This window comes from Phocoena phocoena, chromosome 4, assembly GCF_963924675.1.
Source record: "Phocoena phocoena chromosome 4, mPhoPho1.1, whole genome shotgun sequence".
NCBI lineage: Eukaryota > Metazoa > Chordata > Mammalia > Artiodactyla > Phocoenidae > Phocoena > Phocoena phocoena.
The window spans coordinates 5,059,922-5,079,881 of NC_089222.1; the positions used below are offsets into that span (position 1 = coordinate 5,059,922).

Here is a 19,960-nt window from a genome sequence, read left to right on the forward strand (position 1 = left end):
GTAGTAAGAACTAACATCTCATCACAGTTAAGGTGGTTACATCGGCCTCGCTGACAGATTCTGAGGTTTCCAAAGACACATGTCATCAGAGGTCCCATGACTCCAACTGATGGATGGATTTACCTTCTAAGATGTGGTAAAACATTAAATTAAGACAATTTATTTCTCAGATAGGTACTTAAAACCTGTATTATACTTTATAGTCACACGGTGGGATATTTTTGGCCTGGTTAGGAGTAATTCTATTCCTCACTGACCACAAGAATCAATTCACGAAACAGGTTAAAAAGAGAGGATACAAGAGTAAATTTCACGTTTTATCCAAACTTCTAATTATTATCACATTTTCACTATCAAAATTTTTAAGTGAACTCTTCAGTTCTTTGTTACAATGCAGGAGGAGTATTTTCTCAAGCACTGTTGACTGTTATAATACACATTTACTTACTTTATACCTAGCTTAGTGGAGGAACAAGATATTTTTGGTTAGAGATACTGCAGTGTAAGATTCTACTGCTACAGTTATTTAGCTTTTCTTCCTCTAGAAACGGAGGAAGGTAAAAACGTATCTCCCCTTCAACAACTTGTCTTACAGATTTGGTCCACGGTGATAATGCAATTTCGTGGAAGTAATCTCACGAACTGAAGTTTTACGTACTGCTTTAAGAAGATGCTTTTGAACATTTTTGTGAGCAAACTTAATGCGATTGCCCTGATTTTTATACAGGTACACCTCAGAAATATTGTGCGTTCAGTTCCAGACACCATAATAAAGCAAACATCACAATAGAGTGAGTCACATGAATTTTCTGGCTTCCCAGTGCACATAAAAGTTATGTTTACACTATACTGTAGTCTATTCAGTGTGCAAAGTACTATATCTACAAAAACAAGGAACATACCTTAATTATAAATAATTTATTGCTAAAAAATGCTATCATCTGAACTCCCAAGAGCATAGGTTCCTATAAGGTTCCTTTTTTTTTTTTTTTGCGGTACACGGGCCTCTCACTGTTGTGGCCTCTCCCGTTGCGGAGCACAGGCTCCGGATGTGCAGGCTCAGCGGCCACGGTTCACGGGCCCAGCCGCTCCGCGGCATGTGGGATCTTCCCGGACCGGGGCACGAACCCGCGTCCCCTGCATCGGCAGGCGGACTCTCAACCACTGCGCCACCAGGGAAGCCCAAGGTTTCTTATTTAATAAGAAAAAGGACAACCCCTTCAGACACATGAAAGGGTATTATTCTTATTCATAATAAGAGCAATGCAATTATAATTAAACATTCTTCCTTATCTATTAGATTGGTCAAGGTCAAATATTTGGCCGTGCCACACTGCCTGGGTAAGGATGTAGGGAAAAGGCAGACGCACCTAAGCTGGGAGTAGAACCTTGGTACAACTTCTTTGGAGAGCAAGAAGGATAATATCTATTACAATTGAACATGCATATATCCTTTGTTCTAGCAATCTAGAAATTCTAGGTATTTGTCCTACAGCTATATTTACACAAGACAGCAAGTACAAAGATAGTCCGTGAAGCCTTATTTGTGATGGGAAAACAGTGGAAATAACCTATATGCCCATTGTAGGGAACCTGTTATGTAGACTATGAACATCCTTCAATGAAATAACATATCATTATAATGGAGCTGATCTACATATATGAATAGGGGAGAATCTTGAAGGTAAATGAACAAAAGCAAATGCAGAAAAAAAATGATGTCTTTGGGAGGGGAATGAATGCCAGGCAATGGGGAGGAAGACAGTTTTACCGCACACTTTTTATGCTGTTTGAACTTTTTACTGTGCATATGCGTATCACCTATTTAACACTGTTTTTAAAAAATGAAATAGTCTGGTTAAAGACAAACCACTAAAGAAGAGGTGACGTTTTAAATTGAGAAAGAAGGAAGATAAGAAAAAGTGTGGAAATGAAGAAAATAACTGGAAATAATCTGAAATAAACACATTTCTTTATGTATTATTACCCTGTTGTAGAAACTATTGTTTTATATAATCTATAGGGACAGAATTTAAAATAAGTTGGTAGCCAAGTAGACAGGAAACATAAATATACAGTACGTATACAGGTTTATAACTTGGCAAATGCCAAAACAAAACCCCGTATCTAACCCAATTCTCCACAGAAAGAAAGGCAAAAAGGATGTTCTCCATTAACTACATAAAAGAATGCAATGGGGTGATGGAAAGTACGGCTGTTGTCAATAAACTGAATTACTGTGTGTTTAGCAAGATCACAGCTCAGCACAGCTCAGCTACTTTAGGTGTGAAAAGTGTTGGACTGGAAATCAGGAAGCCAGGAGTTTGAATCCCGGCCCTGGCACTTACTAGCGATGTGATCCTGATCACATAATTTAATCTAAATTTTAGCTTCCTGTGATAATGAAACCTGCCTCTCAAAGTGAGAGGACCAAGTGGGATAATGAATGCAAAAGTACAGCGTAACATTAGTATAAAATACAGTATGATGTCCAGTACCCCACGCTCCACAACCATCATAATGTCAACAGAATTGGAAACAAAGCCCCTAACTGTTCCCCTTCCTTGTCTCCGTGCTTCCTGGGGTGCCTCTTACTCATGTCTATATATGGAGGGCCTGGAAAGTAGTAAGGGCTCAATGAATCTCTGCTTTATAAATTAGTCTTAAAGTAGACGTTTTAAAAAGCAACCAACTTCTAAGAATTTTTGGCAAGTTCCTCCCGATATACTGATACCATCAGAAGAATGTATCTGATTGCTTAGAATAGCTACACCCGTATGAATAAATCACTGTCACTGTCTGATTCTCAATCTATTTCACTTACAAGCTTTAACTTCTGACTTTGTTTCTTCTTATGCTCTGCAGGGTGAGACCTGCATAACACCTCCAAGGGCCAGCTGACCATATCTTTCCCCTAACTCAGTGACAAGTCATAATTACATACTGACTTTTTGATCTTGACCAACTGGGAACTGAGAACATTCTTTTCTCCCTAATTTTCCTTGGACCTGCTTGAGCAAATCTGTGAGTGGCTGCTATCTCATCAAGAGATCCGGTTTCACCTCTAAGGAAAAAAAAAAAAAATCAAGGAAACGTGATCATTTGCTATAATGGGGTGATATTTGGCTGGAAGTCCTAAAAATTAACTCAGACCTCCCCACTCTACCCAAACTTGAACAAAATAACATACTATAGCGATCCAAACAAAAGTAACACATTTACATGAAGTAGAGAATATTACAATTTTTTTCTTACACGTAGAATACCATTTCCCCATCCCATTTCTCAAGTGGATGTGATTTGTTTAAAAATTGACAGACATTTCATCAACCCAGGGTGTCTGTTCCATGTCTTGATCTGGTCCCATCAGGGGCTCTTTCCTACAAGGTTGGGATAATGTCCAATTCGAAGTTGCTTCTGGTGCAGTCACGCAGAAGGCATCCCTCTTCACCACACTATTCCTTCAACATCATCCTTCTGTCCTTGAACTTTCTCCATGGGTCATGATGTTTCAGAGTTCCCAGTGCTGTTTTCTGGGACTAGTGGGTCCCTATCCTTTGATGTTTGGGATCCTGAAAACTTCATCCTGAAGCGGCTCCACCCTTTTCTTTTCAGAAAACCCACGAGGAGAGGGTGTCACTTGTCTAGATCTGTGAATTTTTCTTTGGAAAAATCTCTCTGATAAACGAGTTGCCATCTTTCCCTGGCTGTGACGGCAAGAGAACTCCTTGTTTTCCAAACATCCGAACGTCTCACTCCAGTTTCCTTTGTTCATTTAACCTCCCTGTAGAAGAACAACCTTTGTGAAGAGATGTAGACCTGCCCACTTCTCCCAGATATGCTGACAGTAATATCCACAAACACCGACTCCCATCTGGAAGAAGGGCACACTCCACAGAGAAGGAATTCCAGAGCGTGGAGGGACATAGCAAAACCCTTGTTCGAAGCCCCCATATCTACGGCCAGGCTCTGATGGGGGAGGACGGTAGATATCAGAGGGGCTGATCACACACCACCTCCATCAGAGCTGGGCAAAGGTGTCGGTGGTTGAGTCGATCCAATCTGAAGAGATTAAGTTGGCTTGGGCAATAAGCATTTCAGAGGAGACAGTGAAAAACCAAAAGTCTTTCTCCAAAGTTTTTAACTGCCTCAGATTCTGGAAAGCTAGGGAGAAAGGAATCCACCCAAAATGTGACTACACTGAACTTCCTGTCAGCCTAATGGCTGATTTCCTATTAGCTTATGGGCATATTTGGTTTAGAACAAATAAAGTTAGTATTCCTTGCCCTCAAAACAAACAAAATCCAATCCTACTTTCAGTAACTCTTATATTGGTGGTAGCTGGGGCAGCTGCTGCGCACACAGATGGATACAATGTACCTTGTTTTAAAAGCAGAAAGACAATGACCACTGTTTTGCTCTATTTTTATTCACCACATTGATTCTGAAATTTCTCACAGCATTAAAGTATAGCACAGCATTTTTAAAAGGTTTATGAAAAAGGAGAACGAACTAAAAAGACAAATTACTGACTCATGAAATGTAAGTAATAGCCCAGTCATGATACTGAGGATACAAGGCTGTTTCGGCACTAAGTATGAAATCGGCCTGTGAAATGATTTCTTTTACTTTTTTAATTCAAAGACTATTCTAATATGTCAATTATCCCCCAATTAATTAATAGATTCAACAAAATCCCATCAGGATTTTTTACGGCAATTGAGAAGTTTATTCCAAAATTTCTAGGCAAATGCAAAAGACGTGGGTAGCTAAAATCATCCTGAAAAATAAAAACAAAGTTAGAGGACATATACTACCTGATTTGAAGACTTAGTGCAAAGCGACAGTCATCAGAACGGTGGGTGTTGGTTTAAGCATAGACTAGAGATCAGCCAACTTGCTTTATAAAGGGCTAGATAATAAATATTTTAGTTTTTGAGGCCATATAGTCTCGTTTACAACTCCTCAACCCCGGTGCTGGAGCAGGAAAGCAGCCCCAGACAACATGTAAACGAACAGGCATGGCTATGTTCCAGTGAAGCTTTATTTACAAAAGCAGGCAGTGAGCTGGCTTTGGCCCATAGGCTATAGTTTGCTGATTTCTGGAATAGACTAAGAGAACAGATCAGAACATCCAGAAACAGTCCCATACTTATAAAGGCTAGTTTTTGACAGAGGGGATAAATAATTCAATGGGGGTGATGGGGGGAAAAAATGTCTTTTCAACAAGCAGTGCTGGAACAACCAGATAACTGTATGGGACAAAAGGAACCTTGACCCCTACCTCAAATTTTGCACACAAATTTATTTGAAATGGCTCATACATTTAAATGTAAAAGCAAAAATTATGATACTGTAAAAAAAAATTGGAAAATAAACAGATGAGTGGAAGGGGGATCTACAATCTACAAGGACTGTAATTTCATAAAAGAAAGGACATTTTAACAATAAAATGGCAAAAAGCTGTAATGTCAGTATAAAAGGCAGGCCTTTAAATTGAAAAGAAAAAGCAAAAAAAAGAAAAAATATTGGAGAATATCTTTGCTTCCTTGGGAGTGGTCAAAGGTTTCTCAGAATGCATAAAGCACTAACCATAAAATAAAAAATTTGATAGAGTACATAAAAAACAAAAACCTCTGCCCACAAAAAGATATTTCAAAAATGAAGAGGCAAGTCCCAGACTGGGGAAAAATATTTGAACTACATAAATCTGACAAAGGATTTTTATTTAAAATATACAAAGAGTGCCAACAAATCAATGTAAAGAGACAAACAACAATAAAAATGGATAGCGAGCTTGAACAGACATTTTAAAAAAGATATATAAATGGTGTATAGCACATGAAAAGATGTGTCCTCTTTTAGGAAAATGAATGCTATGTTTCAGGTGTATGCGGTGTAGGTGTCAGGGTTAGGGAGAAGCTTGACTTCGCTTTATTATCTTGTTTGGCTTAAGTGGGGTTTAATGAGGTGTTTATGGGTGCCGAGTTGACAATGGTAAACAGTGATGAGTCCGAAAAGTGCCAACCCGGTTAGGCTGAACGGCGCTGCGCAGAATTCCCTTCCATACACGTGTCTGGTTAGGTGGGCACCAAGAGGCATTGTGCGCAAGAGTCGGTGGTTGGAAAGAAGGGAGCAGAGAGATGGTTTCCATGTGTGGAAGGCTGGTGCCGGGGCAGCAGGTGCTCATAGGTGTTGCTGCTTCTCTGTAGGCTCATCTCACTGGCGTAGGGCTCCACCCTCCCCGGGACACTCCTTCAGCTCCTCCGACCCCTGGCCTGGGGGCGTATTTATTTACCTCGATGGTGCCGGGAGCCACCTTCTTCTGCAGAACTCCTGTATCGTCACGACCACAGGCGACGAGAGACTGACATGAGTTCCCGACGGTTCTCGTGGGTTTTAGCTCATGCTCCTGGGTTCTAGCTTGCCCTGCAGACTTCAAGCTCTAGCATCAGACAGCAGCCTCCCAGAGACGATTTAACCAGAACCTACCGCTGTGTGGGGTCCTACAGATACATATATATCTCCTTACGCAACTGTACGTAGACTCTCTTATGAGTAAACAGTCCTCCCTCGGTAGCCACAGGGCATGGGTTCCAGTAACTCCCGGAGTACATGACAAGCCGAGGATGCTCGAGCCCCTCCTAGTTGGCCCTCCCCATCCCTGGGCTCTGCATCTGTGGATTCAACTGACTGCAGATGCTGGAGCATTTCCGTGGATGGGGAGAACCAGCTGTACCACTGCTCTGACTGAACCCTGCTTGATACAGAATCACTGCACGAACCTGTTTCCTGGAATCTCCACGGTTTCCTGAGGAAGGCTTCCTCCACCGTTCCTCACCCCAGTTATGTCCTCCAAAGTCCCCTGGAGAACCAACCCGAGAGTCTCTGATGCCTCGGGGGCCTAAAGGAGCCAAAGAAAAAGTCAATGATGGGGTTGGTGCTGCTGTTAAGAGACAGGATCATCTGGTCCTTCTGAGATAATACAAGAGCAGATTGGAATCATTCGGAATCCGGCACAGCCAAAGGGCAGGCGGAAGAGAAGAAAGATCAGCCTTGTGAGTGGAATGACCACGTGGAGCCCGGTCACCGCCTCTGCTGGGGGCTACAGAGGACCCCGACGGCAGGGCCAGGCCGGACCTGGAGAGAACCACCAGTACAACGATCAGCCACGTGGCAGTGACGAAATCACGCACCGGACACCAAACCTGGTCAGAACCCCGACACAGGAAGCCCCGGCAGTTCCCCCCAGAACATTCAGCAGGGACGGGGCCCAGAGCAGGGCACACACGACAGCTGGCATGTGTGTCGGGCAGTGGCAGTGGTACCAGACGGGCCACGAGACCAAAAGGCAGTGCTCAGTGCTAACAGTCCTGAGGATGCTCAGGCCTGTGGTGACACCGTTGTGAAAAGGCTGAGGATAGAGATGAGGGAGAAGGGAAGGAGTAAAGGAGTCCCTCCAGGGAATGGGTAATTTGGCAGCAGAGGAAGAGGAAGTTGGTCCCTGGCAGGTCCCTGGAGGAGTTCCAGAGCCAGAGCAGAGCCCAGTTTCCTGCCAGCTCAACTGAGCAACGCTGAAGACCAGCCAGGCCAGGGTCAGGGGCTCCACATAGAAAAGTAGTTACTTTATCCATCCATCTATCCATCCATCATCTATCTATCTATGCATCTATCCATCCATCCATCCATTTATGTATGTATATATCCATCTCTCTCTCTCTCTCTCTAGATCTCCCTACCTATTTGAATAAATTTGACACGCAACACTGTATAAGTTTAAGGTGTAAAATGTGTTACTTTGATAAATTTGTATACTGTAACATGATTGCCGATGTAGCTATATTTATCAATTGTATAATTATAATACAGTATTTGGTCTATATTCATTATACCGTGCATCTCTATGGCTTATTTACTACTCATTACAAGTTTGTACCTTTAAACACCATTACTCTTACCATGCCGCCCAGCCCCATCCTCTCTGGTAACCACCGTTTTACTGTTTTTCACACGTTTAATTCTTTTTAGATTCCACATATAAGTGCTATCGTTCAGTACTTGTCTTTCTCTATCTCATTTAGCATAATGTTCTCAAGGTCCACCCATGTTGTCACAAATGGGAGGACATTTTCTTTTCTCACAGATGAATAATATTCTGTTGTGTATATGTATCACATCTTTTTTATCCATTCATCCACTGATGGGCATTTGGGTTGTTTCTGTATCCTGGCTATTGTCAATAAAGCTGTGATAAAAATGAGGGTGCATATATCGCATTGAATTCCTGTTTTCATTTCTTTTGGGTGTATACTTAGAAATGGAATTGCTGGATTATATGGTAAATAAATCCATTTTTAAATTTTTTGAGGAACCTCCATAGTGGGTGGACCTATCTGCATTCCCACCAGATAGGGACCCCTTTTCACCACATCCTCACCAGCACCTGTTGTCTCGTCTTTTTTGATTACATCCTTTCTGACAGGTGTGAGGTGATAGTTCACTGTGGTTTTGACTTGCATCTCCCTGACGATGGGTGATGTTGAGCATCTTTTCACATGCCTGTTGGCCATCTGTGTATCTTCTTTGGAGAAATGTCTATTTAGTTCTTCGGCCCATTTGTCAATCAGTTTTTGTTGTTATTGAATTGACAGTTCTTTATATATTTTGGACATTAACCTCTTACCAATATGTGCTTTGCAGAAATATTCTTTCATTTGGTAGGTTGTCTTTTCATTTTGTTACTTGTCTGTTTTGCTGTGCTGAAGTTTGTGGGTTTGATGTGGCCCCATTTGTTGATTTTTGTTGTTTGTGCTTTTGGTGTTGTGCCTCCCAAATTACTGCCAAGACCAATAAGGATGAGCTTCTCCCCTATGTTTTCTTCCACAAGTTTTAGGGTATCAGGTCTTATGTTGAAGTCTTTGATCCATTTTGAGTTGATTTTTCTGAGTGGTGTGAGACGGGGGTCTAATTTCATCGTTCTGTGTGTGTTTCCAGTTTTCCCAGCACCATTAGTTGAAGAGGCTATCCTTTCCCCATTGAGCATTCTTGGATCCCTTGTTTAAATATTAGTTGACCATATGGTTCTGGGATGTCTATTCTCTTTCACTGGTAGATGTGCTTATTTTTGTACCAGTACTGTTTTTATTACTATGGTTTTGTAGTATAGTTTGAAATCCAGGAGCACAATATCTCCAGTTTTATTCTTTCTTGGCTATTCAGGATCTTTCATGGTTCTGCCCAAATTTTAGGATTGTTTCTTTTTCTGAAGAGTGCCTTTGACATTTTGGTGGGGGCTGCACTGAATCTGTAGATGGCTTTGGGTAGCATGGCCATTTTATCAATATTAATTCTTCTGATCCATGAACATGAGATGTCTTTCCATTTGTCTGTGTCTTCAGTTTCTTTCAGCAAAATTTTATAGTTTTCATTGTACTGGTCTTTCTCTTCCTTGGATAAATTCATTCCTAAGTATTTCATTGTTTTTGATGCTATTGTGAATGGGATGGTTTTCTTTATTTCTTTTTCAGATGCTTCATCATTAGTGTAAAGGAATGCAATTGATATCTGTATGTTGATTTTGCATCCTGTCACTTTATGGAAATCGTTGATTAACTGCAACAATTTTTTGACTAATTCTCTGGGATTTTCTCTATACTGGATCACATCATCAGCAAATAATAACAATTTTACTTCTTCCATTCTTATCTGGATGCCTTTTATTCCTTTGTGTTGCCTAACTGCTCTGGCTAGAACTTCTTGGACTATATTGAATAGGAGCGGTGAGAGTGGGCATCCTTGCCTTGTTCATGATTTTAGAGGAAACGCTTTCAATTTCTTCTCTCCAATGAGTATAATGTTAGCTGTGGGTCTGTTGTATACGGCCTTTAGTATGTTGAGGTATGTTCCTTTTATACCTAGGAAATGACTTCACCTTTAGCTTAGGGCTAGCAAAATCCAGAAATCAGTATTTACTGTTCCACACAGATTTAATACTGCAGAGTCTGCTAATTAGGAACTCATTGGTGAAGAGCCCCAGGTGCCTTTGGCAAAACTGCAAGGGACTCAGAATCTCTTCGTAGCGTTCTTCTCTCCCTGGATCACCTCTTTCATCTCCCTCCCAAAAACCTGTTTTAGAGAATGACCTAATACAGTGAACTTATACCAGAGTGTAAAATCCAAGAACAGGTGTGCCTTCTTCCAGGATTTAAGTAATTTAAATTTTCTCTATACCTGGGGAATGAAAGGTTCAGTTGAAAACTGGGTTTGAACTCCAGTTCTGCTACCTACTTCTTATGTGACCTGTGTGCCACGTGACCTCCACGGGCCTCAGTTTTCTGATCTATGAAGTGTGTGTGGGAGGGTAAATGCTATCTCCACGGCAAAGTTGTATGGATTAAATTAATTCAACACATTTTTTATTGTAGGCCTACTGGATCGCCAGGCATTGTTCTAGGTGCTGGGAATTCAGAAGTGACATAAACATAGACAAGTGCCTGTGCTCGTGGAGCTTACATGCTAACTAGAGAAAGGGAAGCATCACCAACTCATAAACAGAGAAACACAGGATGCCAGGAGGGAGAAGTGCTATGGAGAAAAGCCACGTTCACAGGTGGGGTAGGGCGAGTTGGGGGTTGTCACATGAGACCTTCCCTGGAAGGTGACACTGAGCAGATAACTGCAGGGAGGCAGGGAGTGTGCCACGTGAGTTTCTGGGGGAAGACAATGCAGGCAGAAGGAAGAGCAAATGTCAAGGCTCCATGGAAGGAGCCTGCTTAGAGTATTGGAACCAAGAGTGACAGTTGGCGATTTCAGCATGATTCTGTAAGGTCTTGCGTGTTTTTACTTAGTGAGGTGAGAATCATGGAGAGATTTTAAGCCAAGAATGGACACACTCTGATTCACACTCTAAATGGATCCTCTGATGCAGGGGTATACACTGCAGGAGGGATAAGGCAGAAGCAGCGAGATCACATAGGAGACTCCACAGTAATCCAGGGGAGGGAAGCAGCTGATGGAGGCCGGGGCCAGAGTGTTACTACTAGAAAGAGTATTACTAAATGGTTAGATCTGGGTTTATGCTGAATATTTATTTTGAGCTGGTGAGATGGGATCTGGCTAGGCTGTGTGAGAAGAGTCAAGGTTTTAAGCTTTAGCAACTAGAGAAATGGAGTTCCCATACATTGAGGTGGGGGCACTGGAGGACCTGGATTGTCAGGAGGCGGGTGGGTTGTGTCGTCAACAGTCTGGTTTGGGACCTGATCGCTGGGTGTTCAACTGGACATGTCAAATAGGCGAGCCAATCCGTGTGAAAGCACCTGATCCATGGCCAGGCTTTATATGAATGTATGAACGCAGATTACAAACAAGTGAATTCGTGTCGCTCCATGACAACTGTGTGCTCTCTCTCTAAGACCAGAGTGAATGAGCACATGTGGTTACACGTGTAAACCACTGCTGTCTCTGAAAATGCTGGGGGACACTGTCAGCTTTCCTCTTTGAGCAGCGGCAGAAGCAGCAACAACAACAGAAGCAAGTGAATAATAATAACCTAGTTAGAATAAAATTATGGAAATCCCTGATGAACTTTAATTTCAGATCTCTCTCTGGCTTTCAAATGCTGGGTATCGTTGCTTCTTGTATAACTAGTTAGCTACTTCATTCACAACTAGCCTCGACTTACCAATTTAAGAAAATGAAAAATTTGAAAATCTAACGGACCTACATTATCTATTTCATTCTGTGAAAGCAATTAATACCTCTCCTATTAACTGACTTTTCATTAGTAAGCAAACCACAGTTAATTTCATAAAAAAACAAAACCAAACCATAAAACGTACAATACACTCTGAAATGATCTCTAAGTTAAGATTTATTTTTAAATGTATCTGATGCAATTTGTAACGGAGGAACGCGCTCTATTAAAAGGCTTTTAGAGACTGCTAATATTAACGTGCTTTTTTTTCCTCAAACAAATATGTATGCCTGTCGTTTTTCTGTTTACTTTTTAAAACATCCTAGGCACAAATTTTATCATTCCTTTTTGGAAGACACCTACTGGCAGATACTGTCCTGCCATTACCACGAGAACAATGCTTTCCAGTAACGGGTACGAGCATCAGTATAGTACATCTCACTGGGGTGTAGGTGGCCCGAGATACTAAAAATAAACAACAAGCACGTCTGATCCTTCTACCGACCCACTCTTAGATCTACGGAGAAGGCCCACTTATTTATTTATTTTAGAAAATACCCAGATCCACAGGGAGACAGAAAAAGCCAATTATGAATAGGCTATGTCTATGTATTTCTACCACAAAAACACAGCTCTGACCTGTTACCTAACAAGACCCCTTATCCTTAGGATGTATGTCATCAGAATCTCTAAGATACGAAATACCAGACACAGCGTGTCACAATCTTTTCAAAGCGTTTTTAGCAGGAAAAAAAATACTATAGCAATGAAACATATTCCATTATTTTGCTTCTGAATTTTTCAAGTACACATGAAAATATTTACACATTAGACTATTTAAAAAGTGCTGGTTTTGAGCACAGGAGTAATTATCTATGATATGAGTGTGCAAATGTAATACCCAATAAGATATAAAACAACTCCTACTTTACAAATAAATAGACATCTGAATTATAACATTAAAATGTATGTCTACACCGAAAAAGAAATACAGTATTAAAAGACTTTGGGACATACCAGCGATTTATTATGCTTTTCTATCTTTTTTTTTTGATCAAAAATATTTTAAATATTTGAGTATGGTTAAAGGCTCCACAGACAATGTTATGGGAGTATTATGCTTTTCTTTCTGGCCATATATATATTATTCCTGGATAAAGTTTCACTAAACAGATATTTTCTCAGAGAAATGACATCACTGGTGGTTAAGTATTCAACTAAAGACTTGGCATCAGAGACAACTACCAGTATCATACCAACAGACATGCCGTGCATTTAGTAAAAGAGGCAATAAACATACTGATTAGATAAAAAAATCAGCGGACTAAAAATCGTACTGAGATACAGCATTTGAAAGTACAACTAGTACTTGACTGATTTAAAACTAGTAAACTAAGTGTAATGAACATTACATACCGCGTGAAAAATGTGTTTTGCTTGCCTTGTTAGAAGTTAGGTGAGTTCTGGAAGGAATTATTGGAATGGTTCCTCTGAAAGTGTGAAAAATTAGGTGCTGGAGTGCGGGATATTCAAAAAGTCCCTGTGGCAAGAAGAGGCATCCAAGCCACTCCACTGCCCTCTAAGTGACAGATTTGAGCACGACAGTAGTTAAAAGTTCTCAGTAAGGATTCCCAGTCTGAGAGTTTGGGAAAAGGGGTCTCGTGGATTCAATGGCACAACAGACTCATTTTATGCTAGATATCTGACAACGATTAGTGGCCGATCAGGTTGATTTGTGAACCTCTGCTCTCATCAGCGATTCTCTCTGACACCTACAGCTACCCTGGTTCATTCTTCAGGGCACTGGAAAATGCTGCACGAATCAAAGTGTGTGCCTAAGGTTATCGGAAGAAGAGCAAAGGATGAAGGAAACAGAGAAACAAACAGAACTTGATCACAAATATGGACTATTTAGAGTAACAGGAGACCAGAAAGGATGGGCGTGGTACTTCCAAATTATTAGTAAGTCTTTGTTTTAGTGAACAGCTTTCAAGACACTCGCAAACCTTCCCCTTTAGAGTAACACCTCTGTTTACAAAATCCGATTTCCAAAACTGATAAATTAGGTGGTGATAATTTGCTTTGAAAACTTCCCATGGGTTTCTAATAAATGTGCATTTAAATGATAATTTAAGTACCAAAGTGTGATTTTTCTTTGTCCTAATAGATTGTCTAATCAAATTTATCCACTGGAGGGATTTAGTTTTTTTTCTGGCAGTACTCTTGAGAGGTTCTAATTCAGCTTTTTTCTTTGAACACTCCCAGGAAAGGGAAGCCTGGTCTCAGAGGCAAAGCTATTCAAATGCAGACTGTCCGGGGATGGGTCAGATTTTCCTCATGTGGGATCGAAATCTGCTTCCCTGTAACTGACACCCTTCTGCTTCTATTTTTGTCCCATCCAGCCATCCAGGAGCAAGTCTAACCCCACACAGTTTCTGAAACATCAGAGAACAGCTATCACGTTCCTCCTAGGTCCTATTTTTCCTAGTAAACATCTCCAGGCTAACTATGTATAATTCAGTGGGAAGTACATGGTCCCTGGAGGCCAAGTTCAGTAGATTCCTGGCTGTATATTATTAGAAAACCTCTCCAAACCTCATCTAAGTCCCCTTCTCTGTGAAAGGGAACATCCCAGCCTTACTAGGGTGTTTTGGAGGAGAGATGGGTTCACACAGTGGACGCCCACTCCAGTGAAGAAACTCAAGAATGCTAATAGTTCTTTCCCTCCCCAGCTTATTCCTGTTTGTCCTTCTGCAAATGAAGAGCTCAGAAGGCAATGAGGCACTCCTGATACCATCCGATGGGCTCAGAGTTCCAGAGATTGCGCTCCTAAAAATATCTCCTTAAGGCTTCAAGAACTTCAAGTTCCCACAGAATTGTACTCAGAAGGCCACACATTTTATTTATATGAAAATAAAGCAAGTCTCTCTTTCCTATCTTGTATCATGATTTCTTTCTGAATTTTCAATGAAATAGTATACCTTGAGCCGTTTACATTCCACCTTGCTAGTTTTGGCCGATCCTTCGAGTCCATCAAGGAGGCCTTTTCAGAAACGGAATTATTTTATCTAACCTATGAATCCGTTTTCCCTCCTGGGTTTGTTTAATCTACACATTTCTGTCATGCAGAAGCTGGAGAAGCCCACGCATTTTGTGAGATGTATGTTCCATAGAACAGACCATACCAGGCTTATAAGCAGCACAACTGCCTGACCTGAGTTTTCCCTCCTTCTCACCACCTGTGCTTCCGTAACTGATGGGGCTGCAGAGAAAGGTCCTCGCGTCACCGGCAGTGCAACAGGTAAAACCAGATGACTTATGGGCTGGTCCAAAGTAGAAGGGAAGACGTAAGGTTCCCACCCAGTAAAAGGAGAAAATAAAGATTAGTTATACTGGGGCTTCATCACTAAAAACTGGCCAAATACAGCCCTGGGGGGTCCCAGTGCCACCAGCTCTGTCATGTTGGATAAAATGTACTGTGTAATGTAGTAAGGAACACAGGCTTTGGAGCCAGACTTCCTGGGTTCAATCCTGATATCATTCGGATTATGCTGGGTAGTTACTTAGTTTCTCTGTGCATGGGTTTCCTATTTGGTAAAATGATAGTTATTACTTTTTTTTTTTTTTTTTTTTTTTGCGGTACGCGGGCCTCTCACCGCTGTGGCCTCTCCCGTTGCGGAGCGCAGGGTCCGGACGCGCAGGCTCAGTGGCCATGGCTCACGGGCCCAGCCGCCGTGCGGCATGTGGGATCTTCCCGGACCGGGGCACGTACCCGTGTCCCCTGCATCGGCAGGCGGACTCTCAACCACTGCGCCACCAGGGAAGCCCAGTAGTTATTACTTTTTGCTTTGATACCAAAACAAGATCCAAACCTCAATGGAAAGGAAGGAAGAAAGGAAGAGAGAGGAAAATAAAAGAGGGGAGGTAGGAGCCAGGGAGGGGGATCACAGGAAGGTGAAGGTCTAGTCTGAGTCTTGCTTTTTAAATTGTGCACTCCAACCGACAACTCAAATAGGTTTTACTTCCCTCTACATTGAGAAGTCAAGCCAGATGAAATAAGAATTCTGCTTGGTGGCCAACAGACAGAGTCAATGCCCTCTGGGTCTTTTCCTTTCCAAAGTGGAGAATGACTGCTATATTTAGAACAGATAACCAACAAGGACCTACTGTAGAGCACAGGGAACTCTGCTCAATATTCTCTAATAACCGAAATGGGAAAAGAATTTGAAGAAGAATAGATACAGGCATATGTATAATTGAATCACTTTGCTGTACACCTGAAACTAACACAACATTGTTAATCAAAAATGCTCCAATATAAATTAAAAATTAAAAAAAAGAATGAATTTAAAGTCATCAAATGACCGACTTACAGGCAGTAGAAAGCTATGTGAAGAATTCTTAAAGGATATAATCTTGTCTTAAGTGAAAATTCGCCCATGTTCTGATGACACTGCTCTTATACTTTCTTCAGTCATTTATGTGTGGCTTTTCATTAATCCATCATTCTTATTAACGGACTATTATAAATTCTTCTTTATTGCATTTTCCTGACATGATTTCTCAGTCTCTGTGGGTCACACTCTCCACTTAGTGCATGTGTAATTCACACGGGCAGCTGAGCCCTGGAGGCATCAAACTCAAAGCTCGCAGCTGGAGCCGGAAGCCTGGCCGTGGTGGGCTCCCTCACCCCCAGGTCAGGTCTGGTTCCCCTGGCTCTAGGGCTGGCACCAGCCCACCCTCTGCCCCTACTTCCACCCATAACATGCTGTCTTATGCTACACTCAAACATGTACCATAGAAAGGCGACATGAGGAAGGATGAAAAAAAGCAACGAAGTATGCTTAAAGGGCTGGGGTGAGGGGATAAACAATTTTTCACATTCTGCTTCCATTTACATACAATCAGCCCTGGGAAGTTGCCTATGCTAAGAGAACAGACATGAATTCCTAGGTATGTACACTGAAGAATATATATATATATATATATATATATATATATATATATATGTATACACACACACATACACACACACACACACACACACACACACATATATATATATATGCAACAAAACACATTGCTAGAAACGGATGAATACTTCATACTGACCTTGGGGGGTTTAAACGGATAGTCTGGTGAAAAGGTAATGTCAAGAAAGAACACCCCTCCTTCATAGACAGATCCTGGGGGTCCCAATATAGTTGACCTCCATTCATAAATGTTGTCTCCTTTGGGTCCAGCACTGAAATAAGACATACAAATAAAATGTGCTTAGAGATCATATAAAGCTTGGAATTTAAAAAATATCTATTTATGGTAACAATAAATTGAGCCATTCCATAAAAACACACCGAAGTTAATAGATTAATTCTACATAAGGAGTCACTTGTCAACATCATCAGTATTCTATAAATGGAATATGTTGGTATTACTAAATAAAACAGAACCAAGAAGATTCTGTTTTGCCATTCATAACCCTAAACTTATGAAACTAAAGATTCCAAGGACCGTAGACCAGAGGTAGGAGCACAAATGTTTGATAAAGCATAAAATTATTTCTGAGATCCTGAAAAGGGTGATATAGTGTCAAAAAGATAAATTTTCAAAGCTACAAGGGACACTAGAGAAAAAAAATACTCTAATCCTTTGTTAACTAAGAACACAAAAGAGGTTCACGGAGATCAGTAAATGTTCATCATTGATAAGACTCAGCTCAAGTATCATTCCCATCTGAATCTTCTTTTCTCTCTCTACCCAAAGATTCCTGGCCAACGTCCACACCCTCCAACTAGTGTGGTCTATAGAAGATAAGATGCATCCTTTTGTTTTATACCTGTGTTGTGTAACTGTTTGCTTTTGCCATCCCTCCCTGGAAGTTCTCTGAGGAACAGATTTTGCCTTGTCCTCAGTGCCTAGTAAGTAAATGTTTATTGGATGATGATGCTGGGTTAACAGTGAAGCAAGGGAAGCCACATGGCTACTAGCAGCAAACATACGTCCCCCAGTTGCAGAGAAACTCACTGAGGAAAATAAGGCCCACACAAGTCAACTTAACTGTGTTAATTCTCCCAGGGTAACAGAAGGCAAAGTGAGATTATAGTTTAGCTCCAGCATTCCTCTTGCCCCATCAAGCTAATACGTATATCTAACAGCCAGAAATTCCCCTCACACCCTGTAGCAAAGTGGGAAACCCTGTTAAAGTGCTTGAGAAGATTTTATTGCCAACGAAGATTTCTCTTCTTTCTTATTTTGAAATTAGTTCATATCTACAAAAAATTCATTGTTGAGCCGTATATCAAAAAAGCATGCATCTTATCTGTGACAAAGGAGGAAAAATATACAATAGGGAAAAGACAGCCTCTTCAATAAATGGTGCTGGGAAAACTGGACAGCTACATGCAAAACAATCAAACTGGACTACTTTCTCACACCATATACATGATTAAACTCACAGTGGATTAAAGACTTAAATGTAAGATCTAAACCCATAAAAATCCTAGAAGAAAACAAAGGCAGTACACTCTTTGACATCTAAGATTGACATCTTAGCAGTATTTTTTTGTATATGTCTCCTCAGGCTAGGGAAACAAAAGCAAAAATGAACAAATAGGACTACATCAAACTAAAAAGCCTTTGCACAGTGAAGGAAACTATCATCAAAATGAAAAGGCAGCCTACTGAATGGGAGAAGATATTTGTAAATGATACACTCAATAAGGGGTTAATACCCAAGGTATACAAAGAACCCATACAACTCAACATCAAAAAACATACAACCTATTAAAAAATGGGCAGAGGACCTGAATAGATATTTCTCCAAAGAAGACATACAGATGGCCAACAAGCACATGAAAAGACGCTCAACATCACTAATCATGAAATGCAAATCAAAACCACAATGAGATATCACCTCACACCTGTCAGAATGGCTATCATCGAAAAGACAACAATTAAGTGTTGACGAGGATGTGAACAAAAGGGGAAGCCTTGTGTACTGTTGGTGAGAATGTAAATTGGTATAGCCACTATGGAAAACAGTATGGCGATTCCTCAAAAAAGTAAAAATAGAACTACCATACAATCCAGTAATTCCGCTTCTGGGTATTTATCTGAAGAAATTAAAACAGTAATTTGAAAAGTAACTGAAAAGATATATGCATCCCAGTGTTCACTGCAGCATTAGTTACACTAGCCAAAGTACAAAAAAGCAACCTAAGTACCATCGATAGATGAATGGATGAAGAAGATGTGGTACATATATATACACACGATGGAATATTACTGAGCCATAAAAAGTATGACATCTTGCCATTTGGGACAACATGGATGGACCTTGAGGGTATTATGCTAAGTGAAATAAGTCAGACAGAGAAAGACAAATACCACATCATTTCACTTACATGTGGAATCTAAAAAACAAAACAAAAGAATACATGTAAGAAAACAGAACAGACTCAGATGCAGAGAACAAACAGGTGGCTGCCAGAGGGGAGGAGAGGTTGGCAGATGAGAGAAACAGGTGACGGAGATTAAGAGGTACAAACTTGCAGTTACAAAATAAATGAGTCACAGGTATGAAGTATACAGTCAATAATTATGGAACATTTTTGTATGGTGACACCAAAAAAAACCCCCAAAAACCCAAAATCCAAAAAAGCATTTATCTTAACCAAGCTCGGATTATTCTGGGAATGCAAGGATAGTTTAATAATAGAAAATTATTTTTGTAATTTACCTTATAACACATTAAAGTAGAAGAAAATGATAATCTCTAAGAGGTGCAGAAAAAGCACTCCGTAGGTGCTTTTTTATTAAAAATGATAGCTATTTAAGATAAAAACTCCTAGCAAAATTAGAATAGTAAGAAACATCTTTAACCTGATAAAAAGCATATACCAAAAACCTCATAGCAACTATATATTCAATGGTAAAATATTAAAGCACACCCTTTAAAAACTGAGGAACATGACAAGGATGCCCACTATACCCATTTCTAATCATTACTGTATTAGAGCTCATGTTCATCAAGGTATGAAAGGACACAGGAAAAAACCCAAAAGATTTATGGATTGGGACGGAAGAAATAAAGCTGTTGGCATTTGCAGTATTTATGTACACAGAAAAAACCTCCCCAAATCGATACACAATTTATTAAATTTAATAAAAGTTTAGCAAAGTAGCTGGATGTAAGATCAACAGGCAAAATCAACTCCATTCAACACACCAGCAAAATTAGAAAATGTATTTTAGGGCTTCCCTGGTGGC

The 19,960-nt window shown here is 40.5% G+C and overlaps 1 protein-coding gene across 2 annotated transcripts in view; it reads right to left on the minus strand.

Moving 5' to 3' along the window:
- The window catches only part of LOC136122172 (ubiquitin-conjugating enzyme E2 E2), a 338,665-nt gene that overhangs the window by 63,107 nt on the left and 255,598 nt on the right, over positions 1 to 19,960 (minus strand). For both annotated transcript variants that reach the window (XM_065876010.1, XM_065876011.1), the window contains one exon: positions 16,805 to 16,937. In XM_065876010.1, coding sequence (XP_065732082.1) covers positions 16,805 to 16,937 — 133 coding nt within the window. The remainder of the gene's footprint in view (positions 1 to 16,804; positions 16,938 to 19,960) is intronic.